We start from the raw sequence: 18180 nt of genomic DNA on the forward strand, positions 1-18180 counted from the left end.
ATTCCACTGTGTCGACAATACATAAAGATAACAGTAACATATGATACTGTATGCGATGTAAAATTTACAATACAGTTCACTACCATGTATATATTATATACAGTACATAAATAATTAAAATATAACAATAGAAGTAAATTATGGTAAAAAGAATGAAATAATCATTGTACATAACATTACAGTACAGGTCCGCCATCACAAATCCGGCAATCAGTTATTCGGTTCCTTCAGTTATTCAGCACTAATTTTGGCTATCATAATTTCAAATTTCCAGGGTCGCCACACCAACCTGCTGGTACTGTTTGGTGGCACTACTTGCTGCATAAGTCATTCCAATTTCTTTTTCTCCATTTATTGTTTTAACCTACTTACTTTTAGCCCTAGCCATGGTTCCAATGAATAAAAGAAATGCTTCTTATTATGTAAAGCACCTACACAGTACATTATCCATTGAAGATAAGGTGGCTTTGAAGCCACTGTCGGTTGCCATGAGCTCAGTCTCATGAAGCAGGAGAATATGCTTTATTATTATGCTAATATCAACATTACAGCTTATTTGCCTATCACAATTGATCTAATATGACATAAGAAACAATATAAATAACATAAAACATGTTAAATACTCCAGAATGAATAATATTTGGCATAACACCGAGCAGTTCGACAGAGTTATGAAGAGGATATGGTAAACAAATACCATTCTCCTATCCTTGTCTTGGGGGCTCATATTAGAGAAAGCGGAGTATAGCACAGGGCTAACTATGATATACACTCGTACTCCACCATAAACATGAAACAAAAAAGTTATTTTCTTTCTATAGATTATCACACATAGTAGCATATGTGTAGAGAACCTAGGATAACGTGGCTTATTTTTAGTACCTGGCTTGGGTTAGCCATATATGATTTTTGGTAAATATTCGATTCCCAGCCAGGGTAGAAACATTAGGCGTGTTTCTTTACACCTGTTGTCTATGTTTACCCATCAGTAAATGGGTACTTGGGTGTTAGTCGACTAGTGTGGGTGTTATCCTGGGACACTGGCCTAATTTTTTTGAAATACTCAGCATAACAAGTGCCTTTCTATACAGTAGTATGTCACTGATGTCAGCTAGGCCTGTATACCTTGTACATGTAGTAAATAAAGATATTATTATTATTATTATTATTATTATTATTATTATTATTATTATTATATTATTATTATTATTTTCTCAGTTGTTTGTTGGGTTATCTTATTCAAACTTTGGCAATGTATGATGGAAAGATACTTCTTCACGTACACCAAAAATGAAAGAAATCAGACCATAAATAGCGGAGTTCACTTCTCGGCCATTAGCGGCCGCTTAGCAGTATATGTATTTTTGTATGGTTGTTATGGTTATATTCTCATTTTTTCTGTCTTATTTGATAGAATGAAAGGTATATTAAAGAAATAGATATGATTTTGATTGCTTTCATGATGAAAAGTACCTTGAAATTGCACTCACAGTAGCGAAAATGTTCTATTCTTTAGCGAATCTCAAGAGTAAACAAATGACGTCACTGTCCAATACGTGTCTGCCTGCCAGTCCAAATTCCAGTATGGAGTCAAGAATGGATTGACATTATTTATACATTTATTACAATAATGCAGTAGTCTGCATAACAGTAAATCTTTTATTTTTTTTTTTGTGAATGAAAATTTCAAATGGTAAGCAAGAGTAATGTAAGAGGGGCCTGTAGCTGTGACTAATGAACAGAGACAATGTTATTTTAGTGCCAGGAATGTCTGCATTGTTTATTCTGGACCCTATTTTGAAATTGGCATCTGTTGAAATTTGTGTGAAATCTGCCAAATTGCCAATTTCTGACCACTTTATTGGGTAGTTGAAATAAGTGAATGGGTGGTTTCTTGTACTCAGTTGACAGACTAGAAGTAAATAAGTTTATTCAGGTATACACAAATACAGTTACATAGATTGTCATACATAGCAGTGTATGTATAGAGAACCTAGAATAACCCAGAAAAGTCAGACAAAGTGACTTATTTCCAGTACCTGGCTTGGGCTTGCCATATATGATTTTTGGTAAATATTTTTTTTTCTTGGTTGTTTGTTGGGCTATCTCATTGAAACTTGGGCAATGTATGATGGAAAGATGCTTTTTAATGTACAACAAAAATAAAAAAGACAGACGATAAATAAGGGAGTTCACTTCTCAGCCATTAGCCGCCTCTTTGCAGTATATTTTTGTATGGTTTTTATGGTTGTATTCTCATTTTTTGGACTCATTTGATAGAATGGATGATATATTACAGAAATATACATGATTTTGATTGCTTTCATGACGAAAAGTACCTTGAAATTGAGCTCAAAGTAGCGGAAATGTTCGATTTTTGCCAATGTTCAATGAACTGTGTAAGTCAAGTTGGTTAATTTTATTAAGTGTATTCTAACCACTCTGTAATTCGGCAAACTCAGTAATCCAGCACACTACAGGTCCCAATGATGCCGGATTTGTGATGGAGGACCTGTACTATGTAGGTAGTTCATACAGTGGACCCCCGGTTTACGATATTATTTCATTCCATAAGTATGTTCAGGTGCCAGTACTGAACGAATTTGTTCCCATAAGGAATACAGTGGACCCCCGCTTAACGATCACCTCCAAATGCGACCAATTATGTAAGTGTATTTATGTAAGTGCGTTTGTACGTGTATGTTTGGGGGTCTGAAATGGATTAATCTACTTCACAATATTCCTTATGGGAAAAAATTCGGTCAGTACTGGCACCTGAACATACTACTGGAATGAAAAAAGTTCGTTAACCGGGGGTCCACTGTATTGTGAAGTAGATTAGTCCATTTCAGACCCCCAAACATACACGTACAAATGCATTTACATAAATACACTTACATAATTGGTCGCATTCGGAGCTAATCATAAAGCGGGGGTCCACTGTATAGGAAAAGTTTGACATTAGGCCCTACCCAGTATGTCGGCAATTTTCAAAGATTTGACTTAAGTCCATTTTGACTTAGGACCGGTTGGTTGGAACCAAGCTTGGTCGTAAGTCGGATGGTAGGTGTATATGCATGTGTATGCCTGTGTAGTGTGACCTAAGTGTAAGTAGAAGTAGCAAGATATACCTGTTATCCAGAGTGTTTATGAGACAGAAAAGAGACACCAGCAATCCTACCATCATGTAAAACAGTTACAGGTTTCTGTTTCACAGTCACTTGGCAGGACGGTAGTACCTCCCTGGGTGGTTGCTGTCTACCAACCTCGTACCTATATTATTATTATTATTATTATTATTATTATTATTATTATTATTATTTTTATTATTATTATTATTATTGATATTATTGATATTATTATTATTATTATTATTATTATTATTATTATTATTATTATTTTTATTATTATTATTATTATTGATATTATTATTATTATTATTATTATTATTATTATTATTATTATTATTATTATTATTATTATTGATATTATTATTATTATTATTATTATTATTATTATTATTATTATTATTATTATTATTGATATTATTATTATTATTATTATTATTATTATTATTATTATTATTATTATTATTAGACATCATGAATATTATAAAAAATTAAAGATGTTTGTGTTGGAGCCATTTTGTTTACACAATTATTAGTTGACATAATTATTATAAACAACTTGTGATATCCGGAATATCTTTATGGATAAACATTTAAAAGTAACAATTCTATTTAGTAAAACATGTTCAGTATGTTGTATTGGTAATTGTTGAATATTGCATGATACTGACTCATGTTTCTATTGCAGAAGTATTTTGTGGAAGACTACCAGGCTGAGTCTTGCCAGACACTATATCTTCAGTACTTCAAGAAGCACCAATGTAAGTGTCTTGAACGACAAGTGATATTGCAGAAGTATTTTGTGGAAGACTGCCAGGTTGTGTCTTGCTAGACACTATATCTTCAGCACTTCAAGGAAGGCAACACCTGCTATTCTTGTGAATTTTTAACTAGCTAAGTATTACTAATTAAGCAATTTTGCTTTTACTATTGGGAATTTTATCTAAAGCTGCATGGCAGTTAATAGAAAAATGCACGTTAGTAATACAGTAGACCCCTGGTTTTCGTAATTAATCAGTTCTACAAGGTTGGCCGAAATCCGAAATGGCCGAAAACCGAAGTAATATTTCCCTAAAGAAATAATGTAAGTTCAATTATCCATTCCAGACACCCAAAAATATTAACAAGAAATACATTTTATAGAGAATAGCTATAGTTTTACAAACAGAAAACAATGAGAAATAGATATAAATGACTGATTTTAATGATAAATGAACATTACATACCTTTATTGAAGACTCTTATTGGCGTATTGAAGAAGGCGAGGAGGGGAGGTAGGAGGAAAGATCATTGGTTGGAAGGGAATCCCCCTCCATAAGGACTTCATGTATCAAAGCCCTCTCTGGGGTTATTTCCCTTCTTAGTCTTTTACTGCCACTAGGACCAGCTCTTCAGTGGTTAAGTCTTCCCTGTGGTTGTCCACCAACTCTTCCACATCCTGGCCACTCGCATCCAACCCCTTACCTACCGGCTACATACGCTGTGGCCCACAGCCATATTATTACCATCGACATTCCATGTTTATTGAGTTTAATCATTTCTAGCAGCTACCTTTAGATGCCATCATAAACAAAGGAAAAAGTAATGAATAATTCATGCTGAGAATTGTAAACAAAAGCTTTATGTATTAAGGGTGGTTACTGGGCCAACGCAGAGTCACGCACATTTTCTCTGAAGCTGGACCAGAGAAAACATGATGTTTTCCTTCCACCGACTACCACCCTTTGATAGCCTATAAACATTGCATGTTTATATGCTATGTAACGTGTTATATAATTTTGAAGAAAATATCATCGATGGATTAATGAAAATGTCTATATTAACATAAAATAAGACATTTAATGTGCCCAAGAGTGAGTCACAAATTTATGAGCAGTCCAGGTGCACATGTCTGGTACCAACGATTTCTGAGTGGATGTATGAAACCCAGGGGAAATTTTGCCAAGAAAAGTTCTCGAAATCTGAATTATACAATTTTCGCACCGGCCGAAAACTGGGAGTCCACTGTACTGTAATGAATGATTTTCAGAAAAATCTGTTTAAAAACACTAGAAAATAATAATAAAAATGTTGAATGTATCTGCAGTGTTTTAGTATATATACAGTATTACTCTTTTAACACACAAAACAAAAATTATGATTATCTTGTGACACACAATATAAGCTTTATTAGTGCTTATAAGTAGGAAAAGTTTTGCCTAAATAAATCTTATCATGGGAATATGTTCATAAGGAAAGCTGTATGTTCAGTGTAAAAAATAGTTTTAAAAAATCTTTAAATAGACACATGAGTACGTAAGGAATATTAACTATACCACTGTTGAATGACTAAAATATTTTAAATGAAATATCATCATTTGAAAAATATGGAAAAACATAAAGAACATCAACCATATCACTGTTCAGAGTGTCTTAAATGTTTCAGTGTAAAAGGCAATCTTGTGACACATATGAGAGTACATACAGGAGATAAACCATATCAATGTTCAGAGTGTCTGCAATGTTTTAGTGTAAAAGGCAGTCTTGTGAGACATACGAGAGTACATACAGGAGATAAACCACATCAGTGTTCAGAGTGTCGGCAATGTTTTAGTGTAAAAGGCAGTCTTGTGAGACATATGAGAGTACATACAGGAGATAAACCATATCAATGTTCAGAGTGTCTGAAATGTTTTAGTGCAAAAGGCCATCTTGTGAAGCATATGAGAGTACATACAGGAGATAAACCTTATCAGTGTTCAGAGTGTCTGAAATGTTTTAGTGAAAAAGGCAGTCTTTTGACACATATGAGAGTACATACAGGAGATAAACCATATCAATGTTCAGAGTGTCTGAAACGTTTTCGTGTAAAAGGCCATCTTGTGAAGCATATGAAAGTACATACAGGAGATAAACCTTATCAATGTTCGGAGTGTCTGAAATGTTTTAGTGAAAAAGGCAGTCTTGTGACACATATGAGAGTACATACAGGAGATAAACCATATGAATGTTCAGAGTGTCTGAAATGTTTTAGTGTCAAAGGCAGTCTTGTGTCACATATGAGAGCACATACAGGGGATAAACCATATGAATGTTCAGAGTGTCTGAAATGTTTTAGTGTCAAAGGCAGTCTTGTGTCACATATGAGAGTACATACAGGAGATAAACCATATCAATGTTCAGAGTGTCTGAAATGTTTTAGTGAAAAAGGCAGTCTTGTGAGACATAAGAGAGTACATACAGGAGATAAACCATATCAGTGTTCAGAGTGTTTGAAATGTTTTAGTGTAAAAGGTCATCTTGTGAGACATATGAGAGTGCATACAGGAGATAAACCATATAAATGTTCAGAGTGTCTGAAATGTTTTAGTGTAAAAGACCATCTTATGACACATATGAGAGTACATACAGGAGATAAACCATATCACTGTTCAGAGTGTCTGAAATGTTTTAGTGTGAAAGGCCTTCTTGTGAAACATATGAGAGTACATACAGGAGATAAACCATATCAGTGTTCGGAGTGTCTGAAATGTTTTAGTGTAAAAGACCATCTTATGACACATATGAGAGTACATACAGGAGATAAACCATATCAATGTTCAGAGTGTCTGAAATGTTTCAGTGAAAAAGGCAGTCTTGTGAGACATATGAGAGTACATACAGGAGATAAACCATATCAGTGTTCGCAGTGTCTGAAATGTTTTAGTGTAAAAGGCAATCTTGTGAAACATATGCGAGTACATACAGGAGGTAAAACATGTTAGTGTTTAATGTTTCAGAAATATTTTAGTTATAAACTCATGAGAATATGTGAAAGGGATATACTGTAACAGTGTTGAGAATGAAGTATGTTAATGAAATGTCAGTCATATAAATCATATAAGCTCATAGAGGATATAAGTTGTATTAATGTTCAGAATACCTTATATATTTATAAAAAGAACAAAAGAACAGTCTTGTGTACCCATGAGAGCTAATATGGAGTATAAACAATATTTATATATGGAAAATACTATAAGGTCAAGTCTGTAATCTGCTTACTGCAGTAACCAAGAATTCTGCAGTGAAATATTCAGTGAACACCAGTATCAATCAATCAATCAGTCAAGTTTATTCTCTATAAAGATTACAATGCTGGGTTTACAGATTTTGGATATTGTGTGGTTTACATGTTATAAAATACTAATTACAGAGGGGGCCACTAGGACACCTAGCATGGCTAGGCATTTCAGGCAGACTTAGATTAATTCTTAACTCTAAATTAATACAGATTATGGAGTAAGTTGGTATTAATGCTAAGTGACTACATTATAGTTTGTGAGTTTAGCAATGTGAATGCTTTTGTTTTGGCACAATACACAGGTTCTGTATTGGAGTATCACAGGCAAACTTATGACTAGTTAGGATTCATTATTTTATGATTAAGATTCGTAGTTCTGTGATTATAGTCAAATGGGTGAGCGAGTGAGTGAGTGTAAGTGTGAACCACCAGGTGGTTTTCATGTACAGTGGACCCCTGCCTTATGTTAAATCCGCCATATGAAGCATTTGAACGCAAAAATTTTGCCTCGCCTCACAATAAAAAACTCGCCTTATGTGATTCGTCTGGGATGCGTCCAACGTGTGGCCTCAGCGCCAGTGGTTTACAAGCTAGCCAGTGCGATCGCATCTATGCATACATTCGGTACATTTCACATTATCCCAGTGTTTTTAGTGCTTGTAACTGCAAAATAAGTCACCAAGGACCCAAAGAAAGCTTCTAGTGCCATCTCTGTGGTAAAAAGGGTGAGAATTAGAATGGAATTGAAAAAAAGAGGTTAAGGAAGTGTGTGCAAAGTGGGTTGAACTGCAAACCTTTATGGATGAAAATCACCCTGACACAGCTACTGCAAGCCGTGTTGGCAACCTGTACAATGACAATGTTATGGCCCATTTTAGGAAAGTCTTAAAGGAACGGGAGGTACAGAGCTCTATGGACAGATTTGTTGTGTGACAGAGGTGAAGTGACTCAAGCTGGTCCTAGTGGCATTAAAAGAAGAAGGGAAGTAACCCCGGAAAAGGACTTGCTACCTCAAGTCCTAATGGAAGGGGATTCCCCTTTCTAAACAATAACTTCCACACTCTCCCCTTCTCCCATCCCATCATCACCAGATCTTCAATAAAGGTAAGTGTCATGTATTCTGTTCTTAGTAGAGTAGTAATTGTGCATGTCTTCTTCAGTTTGTGTGTATTAAAATTAATATTTCATGTGGTAAAAATTTTTTTTTTCATACTTTGGTGTGTCAGGAATGGATTAATTTGATTTCCGTTATTTCTTATGGGGAAAATTAATTCACTTTACAATAATTTCGGCTCACGATGAGCTCTCAGGAACGGATTAATATCATAAGGCGGGGGTCCACTGTAGTTAGTTGTTGGGGTGTATCAGGGAGATAAGATGTTGTCTAACGGTAGTTTTGAAAGTGATGAATGTCTGCAGTTTTAGAGCTTTCAGGTAGGGTGTTCCAGATTTTAGACCCTTTGACATACCGTGGACCCCCGGTTTGCGATATTAATCCGTTCCTGAAAGCTCATCGTAAACCAAAATTATCGCAAAGCGAATCAACTTTCGCCATGAGAAATAATGGAAATCAAAGTAATCCGTGCAAGACACCCAAAAGTATGAAAAAAAAACTTTTACCACATGAAATATTAAGTTTAATGCAATAGAATAATTACAATAACAACAATAACAATACAATAAAAACAATAGTACTTGCTCCCATCTTGTTCCTCATCCTCATATCTGACATAGACAAGGATGTCAGCCACAGCACCGTGTCTTCCTTTGCAGATGACACCCGAATCTGCATGACAGTGTCTTCCATTGCAGACACTGCAAGGCTCCAGGCGGTCATCAACCAAATCTTTCAGTCGGCTGCAGAAAACAATATGAAGTTTAACGATGAGAAATTTCAATTACTCAGATATGGCAAACACGAGGAAATTAAATCGTCATCAGAGTACAAAACAAATTCTGGCCACAAAATAGAGCGAAACACCAACGTCAAAGACCTGGGAGTGATCATGTCGGAGGATCTCACCTTCAAGGACCATAATATTGTATCAATCGCATCTGCTAGAAAAATGACAGGATGGATAATGAGAACCTTCAAAACTAGGGATGCCAAGCCTATGATGACACTCTTCAGGTCACTTGTTCTATCTAGGCTGGAATATTGCTGCACACTAACAGCACCTTTCAAGGCAGGTGAAATTGCTGACCTAGAAAATGTACAGAGAACCTTCACGGTGCGCATAACGGAGATAAAACACCTCAATTACTGGGAGCGCTTGAGGTTCCTGAACCTGTATTCCCTGGAATGCAGGCGGGAGAAATACGTGATTATATACACCTGGAAAATCCTAGAGGTACTAGTACCTAACTTGCACACGAAAATCACTAACTACGAAAGCAAAAGACTTGGCAGACGATGCAACATCCCCCCAATGAAAAGCAGGGGTGTCACTAGCATGTTAAGAGACCATACAATAAGTGTCAGGGGCCTGAGACTGTTCAACTGCCTCCCAGCATACATAAGGAGGATTACCAAAAGACCCCTGGCAGTCTTCAAGCTGGCACTGGACAAGCACCTAAAGTCGGTTCCTGACCAGCCGGACTGTGGCTCGTATGTTGGTTTGCGTGCAGCCAACAGTAACAGCCTGGTTGATCAGGCTCTGATCCACCAGGAGGCCTGATCACAGACCGGGCCGTGGGGGCGTTGACCCCCGGAACTCTCTCCAGGTATACCAGGTATACCTTTAATGAAGATCTGGTGATGATTGATATGATGGGAGGAGGGGAGAGTGTTGAACCTATTGTTTAGAAGGGGAATCCCCCTCCATTAGGACTTGAGGTAGCAGATCCTTTTCCGGGGTTACTTCCCTTCTTTTAATGCCACTACGACCAGCTTGAGAGTCACTGGACTTCTGTCGCACAACATATCTGTCCATAGAGGCCTGTACCTCTCGTTCCTTTATGACTTTCCTAAAGTGGTTCACAACATTGTCAGTGTAATAGTCACCAGCATGGCTTGCAATAGCTGTGTTAGGATGATTTTCATCCATAAAGGTTTGCAGTTCAACCCACTGTGCACACATTTCCTTTATTTTTAAAGTAGGCACAATGTATCCCACAACTGGCATAGGCTTCTCAGGGTTAGCCCCAAACCCTTCAAAATCTTTCTTAATTTCCATACTAATTCTCATCCTTTTTACCACAGGGTTGGCACTAGAAGTTTTCTTGGGGCCCATGGTGACTTATTTTGCAGAAACAAGCACCAAAAACAGTGATAATATTGATAATTTGGAATGTACTGAATGTATCCTTAGGTGTGCGCACACTGGCTGGCTTGTAAACACTGGCACACACGGGGCAGTTCAGGCCACATGTGGACACGTCTCGTACGAATCGTATCACATACCGGGTTTTGTAACAGGAACCGAGGCAATTTTTTTGCGATATAATGCATCAGATACTGGATTTATCGGATACCGATAGCATCGCGAACTGGGGGTCCACTGTACATAGAATTTTTGAAAAGGTTAAGTCGGACACGGGGAATGTCATAGAGATGTTTGTGTCTGGTGTGATGCCTGTGGGTCCTGTCACAACTATCAAGAAAGTGTTATAGGTCAAGGTTAATACTGGAATTTAAGGTCCTGTAGATGTAGATTGCACAGTAGTAAGTATGGATGTTCTGAACAGGGAGTAAGTTTAGATCTATGAATAGTGAGGGGGGAGGTGTTGCCAGGGATAGGATTTAGTGATTATTCTTACTGTGGCTTTTTGTTGGGTGATTATTGGCTTTAGGTGTGTTGCTGCAATTGATCCCCAAGCACAAATAGCATAGGTGTGGTATGGATAAATGAGTGAATGGTTTAGTGTGAGAAGGGCAGTTTGCGGCACGAAGTATCATATCTTGGAGAGGATTCCAACCGTTTTGGATACTTTTTTGTTATGTGTTGGATGTGGGTGCTGAAATTCAGGTTGTTGTCAAGGTATAGGCCTAGGAATTTGCCCTCATTATGTCTGGCAATTAGAATGTTGTCGATCTTAATGTTAAGTTGCGCAACATCTGCTCTGCTACCAAACATAATATAGTAGGTTTTGTCAGTGTTAAGTGTAAGTTTATTGGCTGTCATCCAAGTCGATATTTTGAGCAGCTCCTCGTTAACAATGGTGTTGAGGGTGGCATGAATAGGGTGGGAGATGACATAAGTTGTGTTGTCAGCAAAGAGAATGGGTTTCAGGTGTTGGGATACATTTGGAAGATCATTTATGTATTATTATTATAATCAAAAGGAAGCGCTAAGCCACAAGGGCTAATCATTTATGTAAATGAGGAAGAGCAGGGGTCCAAGGACACTTCCCTGCGGAACTCCAGTGTCAAGTGGCCGTGTTGATGAGGCTGTGTCTTTAATGGTGACATACTGATACCTATTAGTAAGGTAGGATTTGAAATATGCAAGCGCATGGCCTCTTATACCATAATGGTCAAGTTTGTGGAGTAGGATGCCGTGGCCTACTGTGTCAGAAGCTTTTCTTAGGTCAATAAAAATTCCTAGCAGATATTCATTCTTTTCCAGTGTTGTGTAAAGCAGATCTAGCATTTGTACAATTGCACCATTAGTGCTTTTATTTTTTCTGAATCCAAATTGGCAGGAGTTGAGTATGTTTTGTGCTTTTATAAATGAATATAGTCTCGTGTACACGAGTTTCTCAAAGATTTTGGATAGCAATGGTAAGTTTGATATTGGCCTATAGTTGTTTACATCTGTAGGGTCCACCAGTAGTAAAATATTCAGTGAACAACAGTAATGAAATATTCAGTGAACAACTGTAGTGAAATATTCAGTGAACAACTGTAGTGAAATATTCGGTGAATAACAGTAGTGAATTAAGTTTAAGACTGTTCATTCTTTTAACAGTGTTTATTAGAAATATTCCCACAACAATAGTAGAACTTAAGCCTTTGAGGGTCCAAACCGTAGATCTACTCCTTGTCCACAGGGTCCAAACTATAGATCTACTCCTTGTCCACAGGGTCCAAACCGTAGATCTACTCCTTGTCCACAGGGTCCACGCCGTAGATCTACGCCATGAGCTGAGCTCACTCAGATAAGCTGTGATCGGCAAATTTGGGCCTAGATATGAGAGAATGCATCTATGTGGTAAGTGTGCACCATATAAAGTAAATTCTCAAGCACACAGTGCATAATGAGAATAAAAAAACTGTGTTTTTGGATTAAAACGGCAACTTTGCAGTGTATTTTCATGTGGTTTTTAAGGTTGTATTCATCGTTTCTTATGGGTGAAAAATCGCAATGTTTGTAGACGTGACAGAATGAACAGGTCACAGGAAGGAGCAGATCTTTATGTGAGAGACACATTTGGCTGCACACAAATGTTGAAATCAATACATGATACAATAGAATTACTTGATGTCTCATTGATAGAATGGAAGATTTATAACAGAAATAGAGATGATTTTGATTGGTTTTAGTACTAAAATTAGCTTGTAATTGAGCTCAAAGTAGTAGAAATGATTTGATTTTTGCTCATTTTCAAGAGTAAATAAATCACATCATGCATCCAATACACTTCAACTGGTGGGTGTAATATACATTTACAAATGCACTGATAGTGTTTATACAATTATTACAATATTGCATAAGAGTAATTCATCTATTTTTTGGTGTGAATAAAAATCCTTTATGTAAATAAAAAATCAAAATGGAATTCATCTGTAAAGCCTGGAAACATAACTAATGAACAGAGGAAATGTTATTTTAGTGCCAGTAATGTCTGCATTGTTTATTCTGGTTGCTGTTTTAAAATTGGAATATTTTAAACTTTGTGTGAAATTGGCAAAATTACCAATTTCTGATCACTATTGGTTAATTGAAATAGTTCATTGGGCAGTTTCTCATGCTCAATAGATAAAATAGAAGTATTACTAACGAAATAGCTAAGAATTTGGTCACCTGGAATAATGTAATTGGCCTAAAATTAGAGTCAAAGTGGGCAAAATCGCCAGTATGTAAATATTGCTGACATAGTAAAATTCGCGGTAGTGTAATTTCATCATTTTCCACCAAATTTCATACTTTTTGTTTAATTACCATCAGAAAAAGATTCTCTACCATTTCATAAGAGAAAATAAAAAATAATTTTTTTTAAATTCTTGGACCCCGTGGACAATGCATAGATCTATGGCTTGAACCCTTTCAGGGTCCAGAGGCCAAATCTCAAAGTGTGTGCCAAGGTACAAGAATTTTTGAAGACAAACAAAAACAAATTTTCTTTTACAGAATTAAAGATAATAATTTTCTGTAAGTAATGAAACAAAACAAAAAAAATTCTGATCAGTACATACTGAGATATAGCGGCATGAAGTTGACCCTCAATGACCGGGTGGCGGCAACATGAAGTTGACCCTCAATGACCGGGTGGCGGCTACATGAAGTTGACCCTCAATGACCGGGTGGCGGCAACATGAAGTTGACCCTCAATGACCGGGTGGCGGCTACATGAAGTTGACCCTCAATGACCGGGTGGCGGCAACATGAAGTTGACCCTCAATGACCGGGTGGCGGCTACATGAAGTTAACCCTCAATGACCGGGTGGCGGCAACATGAAGTTGACCCTCAATGACCGGGTGGCGGCTACATGAAGTTAACCCTCAATGACCGGGTGGCGGCAACATGAAGTTGACCCTCAATGACCGGGTGGCGGCAACATGAAGTTGACCCTTAATGACCGGGTGGCGGCAACATGAAGTTGACCCTCAATGACCGGGTGGCGGCAACATGAAGTTGACCCTCAATGACCGGGTGGCAGCAACATGAAGTTGACCCTCAATGACCGGGTGGCGGCAACATGAAGTTGACCCTCAATGACCGGGTGGCGGCAACATGAAGTTGACCCTCAATGACCGGGTGGCGGCAACATGAAGTTGACCCTCAATGACCGGGTGGCAGCAACATGAAGTTGACCCTCAATGACCGGGTGGCGGCAACATGAAGTTGACCCTCAATGACCGGGTGGCGGCAACATGAAGTTGACCCTGAATGACCGGGTGGCGGCAACATGAAGTTGACCCTCAATGACCGGGTGGCGGCAACATGAAGTTGACCCTCAATGACCGGGTGGCAGCAACATGAAGTTGACCCTCAATGACCGGGTGGCGGCAACATGAAGTTGACCCTCAATGACCGGGTGGCGGCAACATGAAGTTGACCCTCAATGACCGGGTGGCGGCAACATGAAGTTGACCTTCAATGACTGGGTGGCGGCAACATGAAGTTGACCCTCAATGACCGGGTGGCGGCAACATGAAGTTGACCCTCAATGACCGGGTGGCGGCAACATGAAGTTGACCCTCAATGACCGGGTGGCGGCAACATGAAGTTGACCCTCAATGACCGGGTGGCGGCAACATGAAGTTGACCCTCAATGACCGGGTGGCGGCAACATGAAGTTGACCCTCAATGACCGGGTGGCGGCAACATGAAGTTGACCCTCAATGACCGGGTGGCGGCAACATGAAGTTGACCCTCAATGACCGGGTGGCGGCAACATGAAGTTGACCCTCAATGACCGGGTGGCGGCAACATGAAGTTGACCCTCAATGACCGGGTGGCGGCAACATGAAGTTGACCCTCAATGACCGGGTGGTGGCAACATGAAGTTGACCCTCAATGACCGGGTGGCGGCAACATGAAATTGACCCTCAGTGACCGGGTGGCGGCAACATGAAGTTGACCCTCAATGACCGGGTGGCGGCAACATGAAGTTGACCCTCAATGACCGGGTGGCAGCAACATGAAGTTGACCCTCAATGACCGGGTGGCGGCAACATGAAGTTGACCCTCAATGACCGGGTGGCGGCAACATGAAGTTGACCCTCAATGACCGGGTGGCGGCAACATGAAGTTGACCCTCAATGACCGGGTGGCAGCAACATGAAGTTGACCCTCAATGACCGGGTGGCGGCAACATGAAGTTGACCCTCAATGACCGGGTGGCGGCAACATGAAGTTGACCCTCAATGACCGGGTGGCGGCAACATGAAGTTGACCCTCAATGACCGGGTGGCGGCAACATGAAGTTGACCCTCAATGACCGGGTGGCGGCAACATGAAGTTGACCCTCAGTGACCGGGTGGCGGCAACATGAAGTTGACCCTCAATGACCGGGTGGCGGCAACATGAAGTTGACCCTCAATGACCGGGTGGCGGCAACATGAAGTTGACCCTCAATGACCGGGTGGCGGCAACATGAAGTTGACCCTCAGTGACCGGGTGGCGGCAACATGAAGTTGACCCTCAATGACCGGGTGGCGGCAACATGAAGTTGACCCTCAATGACCGGGTGGCAGCAACATGAAGTTGACCCTCAATGACCGGGTGGCGGCAACATGAAGTTGACCCTCAATGACTGGGTGGCGGCAACATGAAGTTGACCCTCAATGACCGGGTGGCGGCAACATGAAGTTGACCCTCAATGACTGGGTGGCGGCAACATGAAGTTGACCCTCAATGACCGGGTGGCGGCAACATGAAGTTGACCCTCAATGACCGGGTGGCGGCAACATGAAGTTGATCCTCAATGACTGGGTGGCGGCAACATGAAGTTGACCCTCAATGACTGGGTGGTGGCAACATGAAGTTGACCCTCAATGACCGGGTGGCGGCAACATGAAGTTGACCCTCAATGACCGGGTGGCGGCAACATGAAGTTGACCCTCAATGACTGGGTGGCGGCAACATGAAGTTGACCCTCAATGACCGGGTGGCGGCAACATGAAGTTGACCCTCAATGACCGGGTGGCGGCAACATGAAGTTGACCCTCAATGACCGGGTGGCGGCAACATCTGTGACTTCTGTAAAGTTGCATTTTTTTATTTTACTTTTTACTTTTCTTTTCTAATATTTTTTTTCCAGTAACATTTGTGGCCTGTGAGACCAATGTGGTATATAATGTATATAGTATATACACTTATTGTTATGAACACAATAACTGCACTACAGTTTTTATCATAATATTGTTTACCATTATTGTTTACAACAATAAACATGCACAAATGTTGTATATTAGTAATGCTATACTTGTATTATATATTTACATACCTAATGACCATATGACCTGTTTCTGCACTACAAATCGTTGATTTTATTGGATTTGATCGGATTAATAAATTGTATGACTTCATATAGTATATTGATCATTTTGTTATATTATTCATTGTTATGCTACAAATTTGTACAATATAATGCTTCTTAATTGAAATGTTCAAATTTCATTGTTTAGAATACTCATTTGTACTTCATGTTGCAATTTGTTTACTGTAATTTTTACCACTGAATATATCATTGCTTAGTTAATCTTAAGTTAATTTTAAGCTGCCCATAATGCTCTGCATGCAAGGGGCTTTTGGCATGTACACCCAACCACTATAATTCCTTGTACAATAATGTATCATGTCCAAATAAAAATTATTATTATTATTATTTTTATTATTATTATTATTATTGTTATTATTATTATTATTATTATTATTATTATTATTATTATTATTATTATTATTATATACAGTCACTGGACATGTTCCTAGAACTGCTGCAGTCTGTGGAAGTCTTTGAAACAAGGTATCATGCACAGTGGTATCTTAAATTCCTCGCACATAAACCAGGTGTCTTTGAGCTTTTGTTGCTGTCGTTTTGTTTGTGCACAGACAACACATCTCTTCTGAGCCCATTTCTTCTTAGTTGCAGGAAGCTGTATTAGGAAGTGATCACCTTCCCGCCTCAAACAATTGGGTAATTCCCAATCAGCTCATGGACTGTTTTGTATAGCAGGTGTTGTTACCTGGTACTTGATTATTAGTTGTCTGATGGCAGATTAACAAAATTCACCATATTCAAATTCAAATTCAAACTTTATTCTCTATAAGTATTACAATGCTGAGTTTACAGAATTTGGTTATTGTGTGGTTTACATGTAGTAAAATAATAATTACAGAGTGTACCACTAGAACGCCTAGCATGGCTAGGAATTTCGGGCAGACTTATATTAAATCTTAGGTTTAAAATGTTACAAAATTATGAGATAAGTTGGTATTATGGCTAAGTGACTAAATACTAGTTGTGAGTTTAGCAATGTGAATGCTTTTGTTTTGGCACTATACATAGTTTCAGTATTGGAGTATCACAGGCCAACTTATGACTAGTTAAGATTCATTATTTTGAGATTGAGATTGATATTCCTGTTTATGGTCAAATGGGTGAGTGAGTGTAAGTGTGAACCACCAGGTGGTATTCGTATTATTAGTTGACAGGGTGTATCAGGGAGATAAGATGTTTTCTGATGGTAGTTTTGAAGGTGATGAATGTGTCTGCAGTTTTGGAATTTTCAGGTAGGGTGTTCCAGATTTTAGGGCCTTTGACATACATTGAATTTTTATAAAGGTTTAGTCGGACACGGGGAATGTCATAGAGATGTTTGTGTCTGGTGTTGTGCCTGTGGGTTCTGTCACAACTATCAAGAAAGCATTTTAGGTCAAGGTTAATATTGGAATTTAAGGTCCTGTAGATGTAGATTGCACAGTAGTAAGTGTGGATGTTCTGAACAGGGAGTAAGTTTAGATCTATGAAGAGTGGGGGGGTGTGTTGCGATTTAGTGATTATTCTTACTGCGGCTTTTTGTTGGGTTATTATTGGCTTTAGGTGTGTTGCTGCAGTTGAACCCCAAGCACAGATAGCATAGGTGAGGTATGGATATATAAGTGAATGGTATAGTGTGAGAAGGGCAGTTTGCGGCACGTAGTATCGTATCTTGGAGAGGATCCCAACCGTTTTGGATACTTTTTTGGTTATGTGTTGGATATGGGTGCTGAAGTTCAGGTTGTTGTCGAGGTATAGGCCTAGGAATTTGCCCTCATTATGCCTGGTAATTAGAGTGTTGTCGATCTTAATGTTAATTTGCGCATCTCCTGCTCTGCTACCAAACATAATGTAGTAGGTTTTGT

At 38.8% G+C, this 18180-nt stretch overlaps 1 protein-coding gene across 1 annotated transcript in view; it reads left to right on the top strand.

The window, feature by feature from the left end:
• The window catches only part of LOC128696240 (zinc finger protein 84-like), a 111669-nt gene extending 103607 nt beyond the window's left edge, over nucleotides 1-8062 (top strand). The window contains exon 2 of the mRNA XM_053787368.2: nucleotides 3817-8062. Coding sequence (XP_053643343.2) covers nucleotides 5471-6871 — 1401 coding nt within the window. The 5' untranslated portion in view covers nucleotides 3817-5470 and the 3' untranslated portion in view covers nucleotides 6872-8062. The remainder of the gene's footprint in view (nucleotides 1-3816) is intronic.
• The last annotated feature ends 10118 nt before the right edge of the window (nucleotides 8063-18180 follow it).

This window comes from Cherax quadricarinatus, chromosome 39, assembly GCF_038502225.1.
Source record: "Cherax quadricarinatus isolate ZL_2023a chromosome 39, ASM3850222v1, whole genome shotgun sequence".
Taxonomy (NCBI): domain Eukaryota; kingdom Metazoa; phylum Arthropoda; class Malacostraca; order Decapoda; family Parastacidae; genus Cherax; species Cherax quadricarinatus.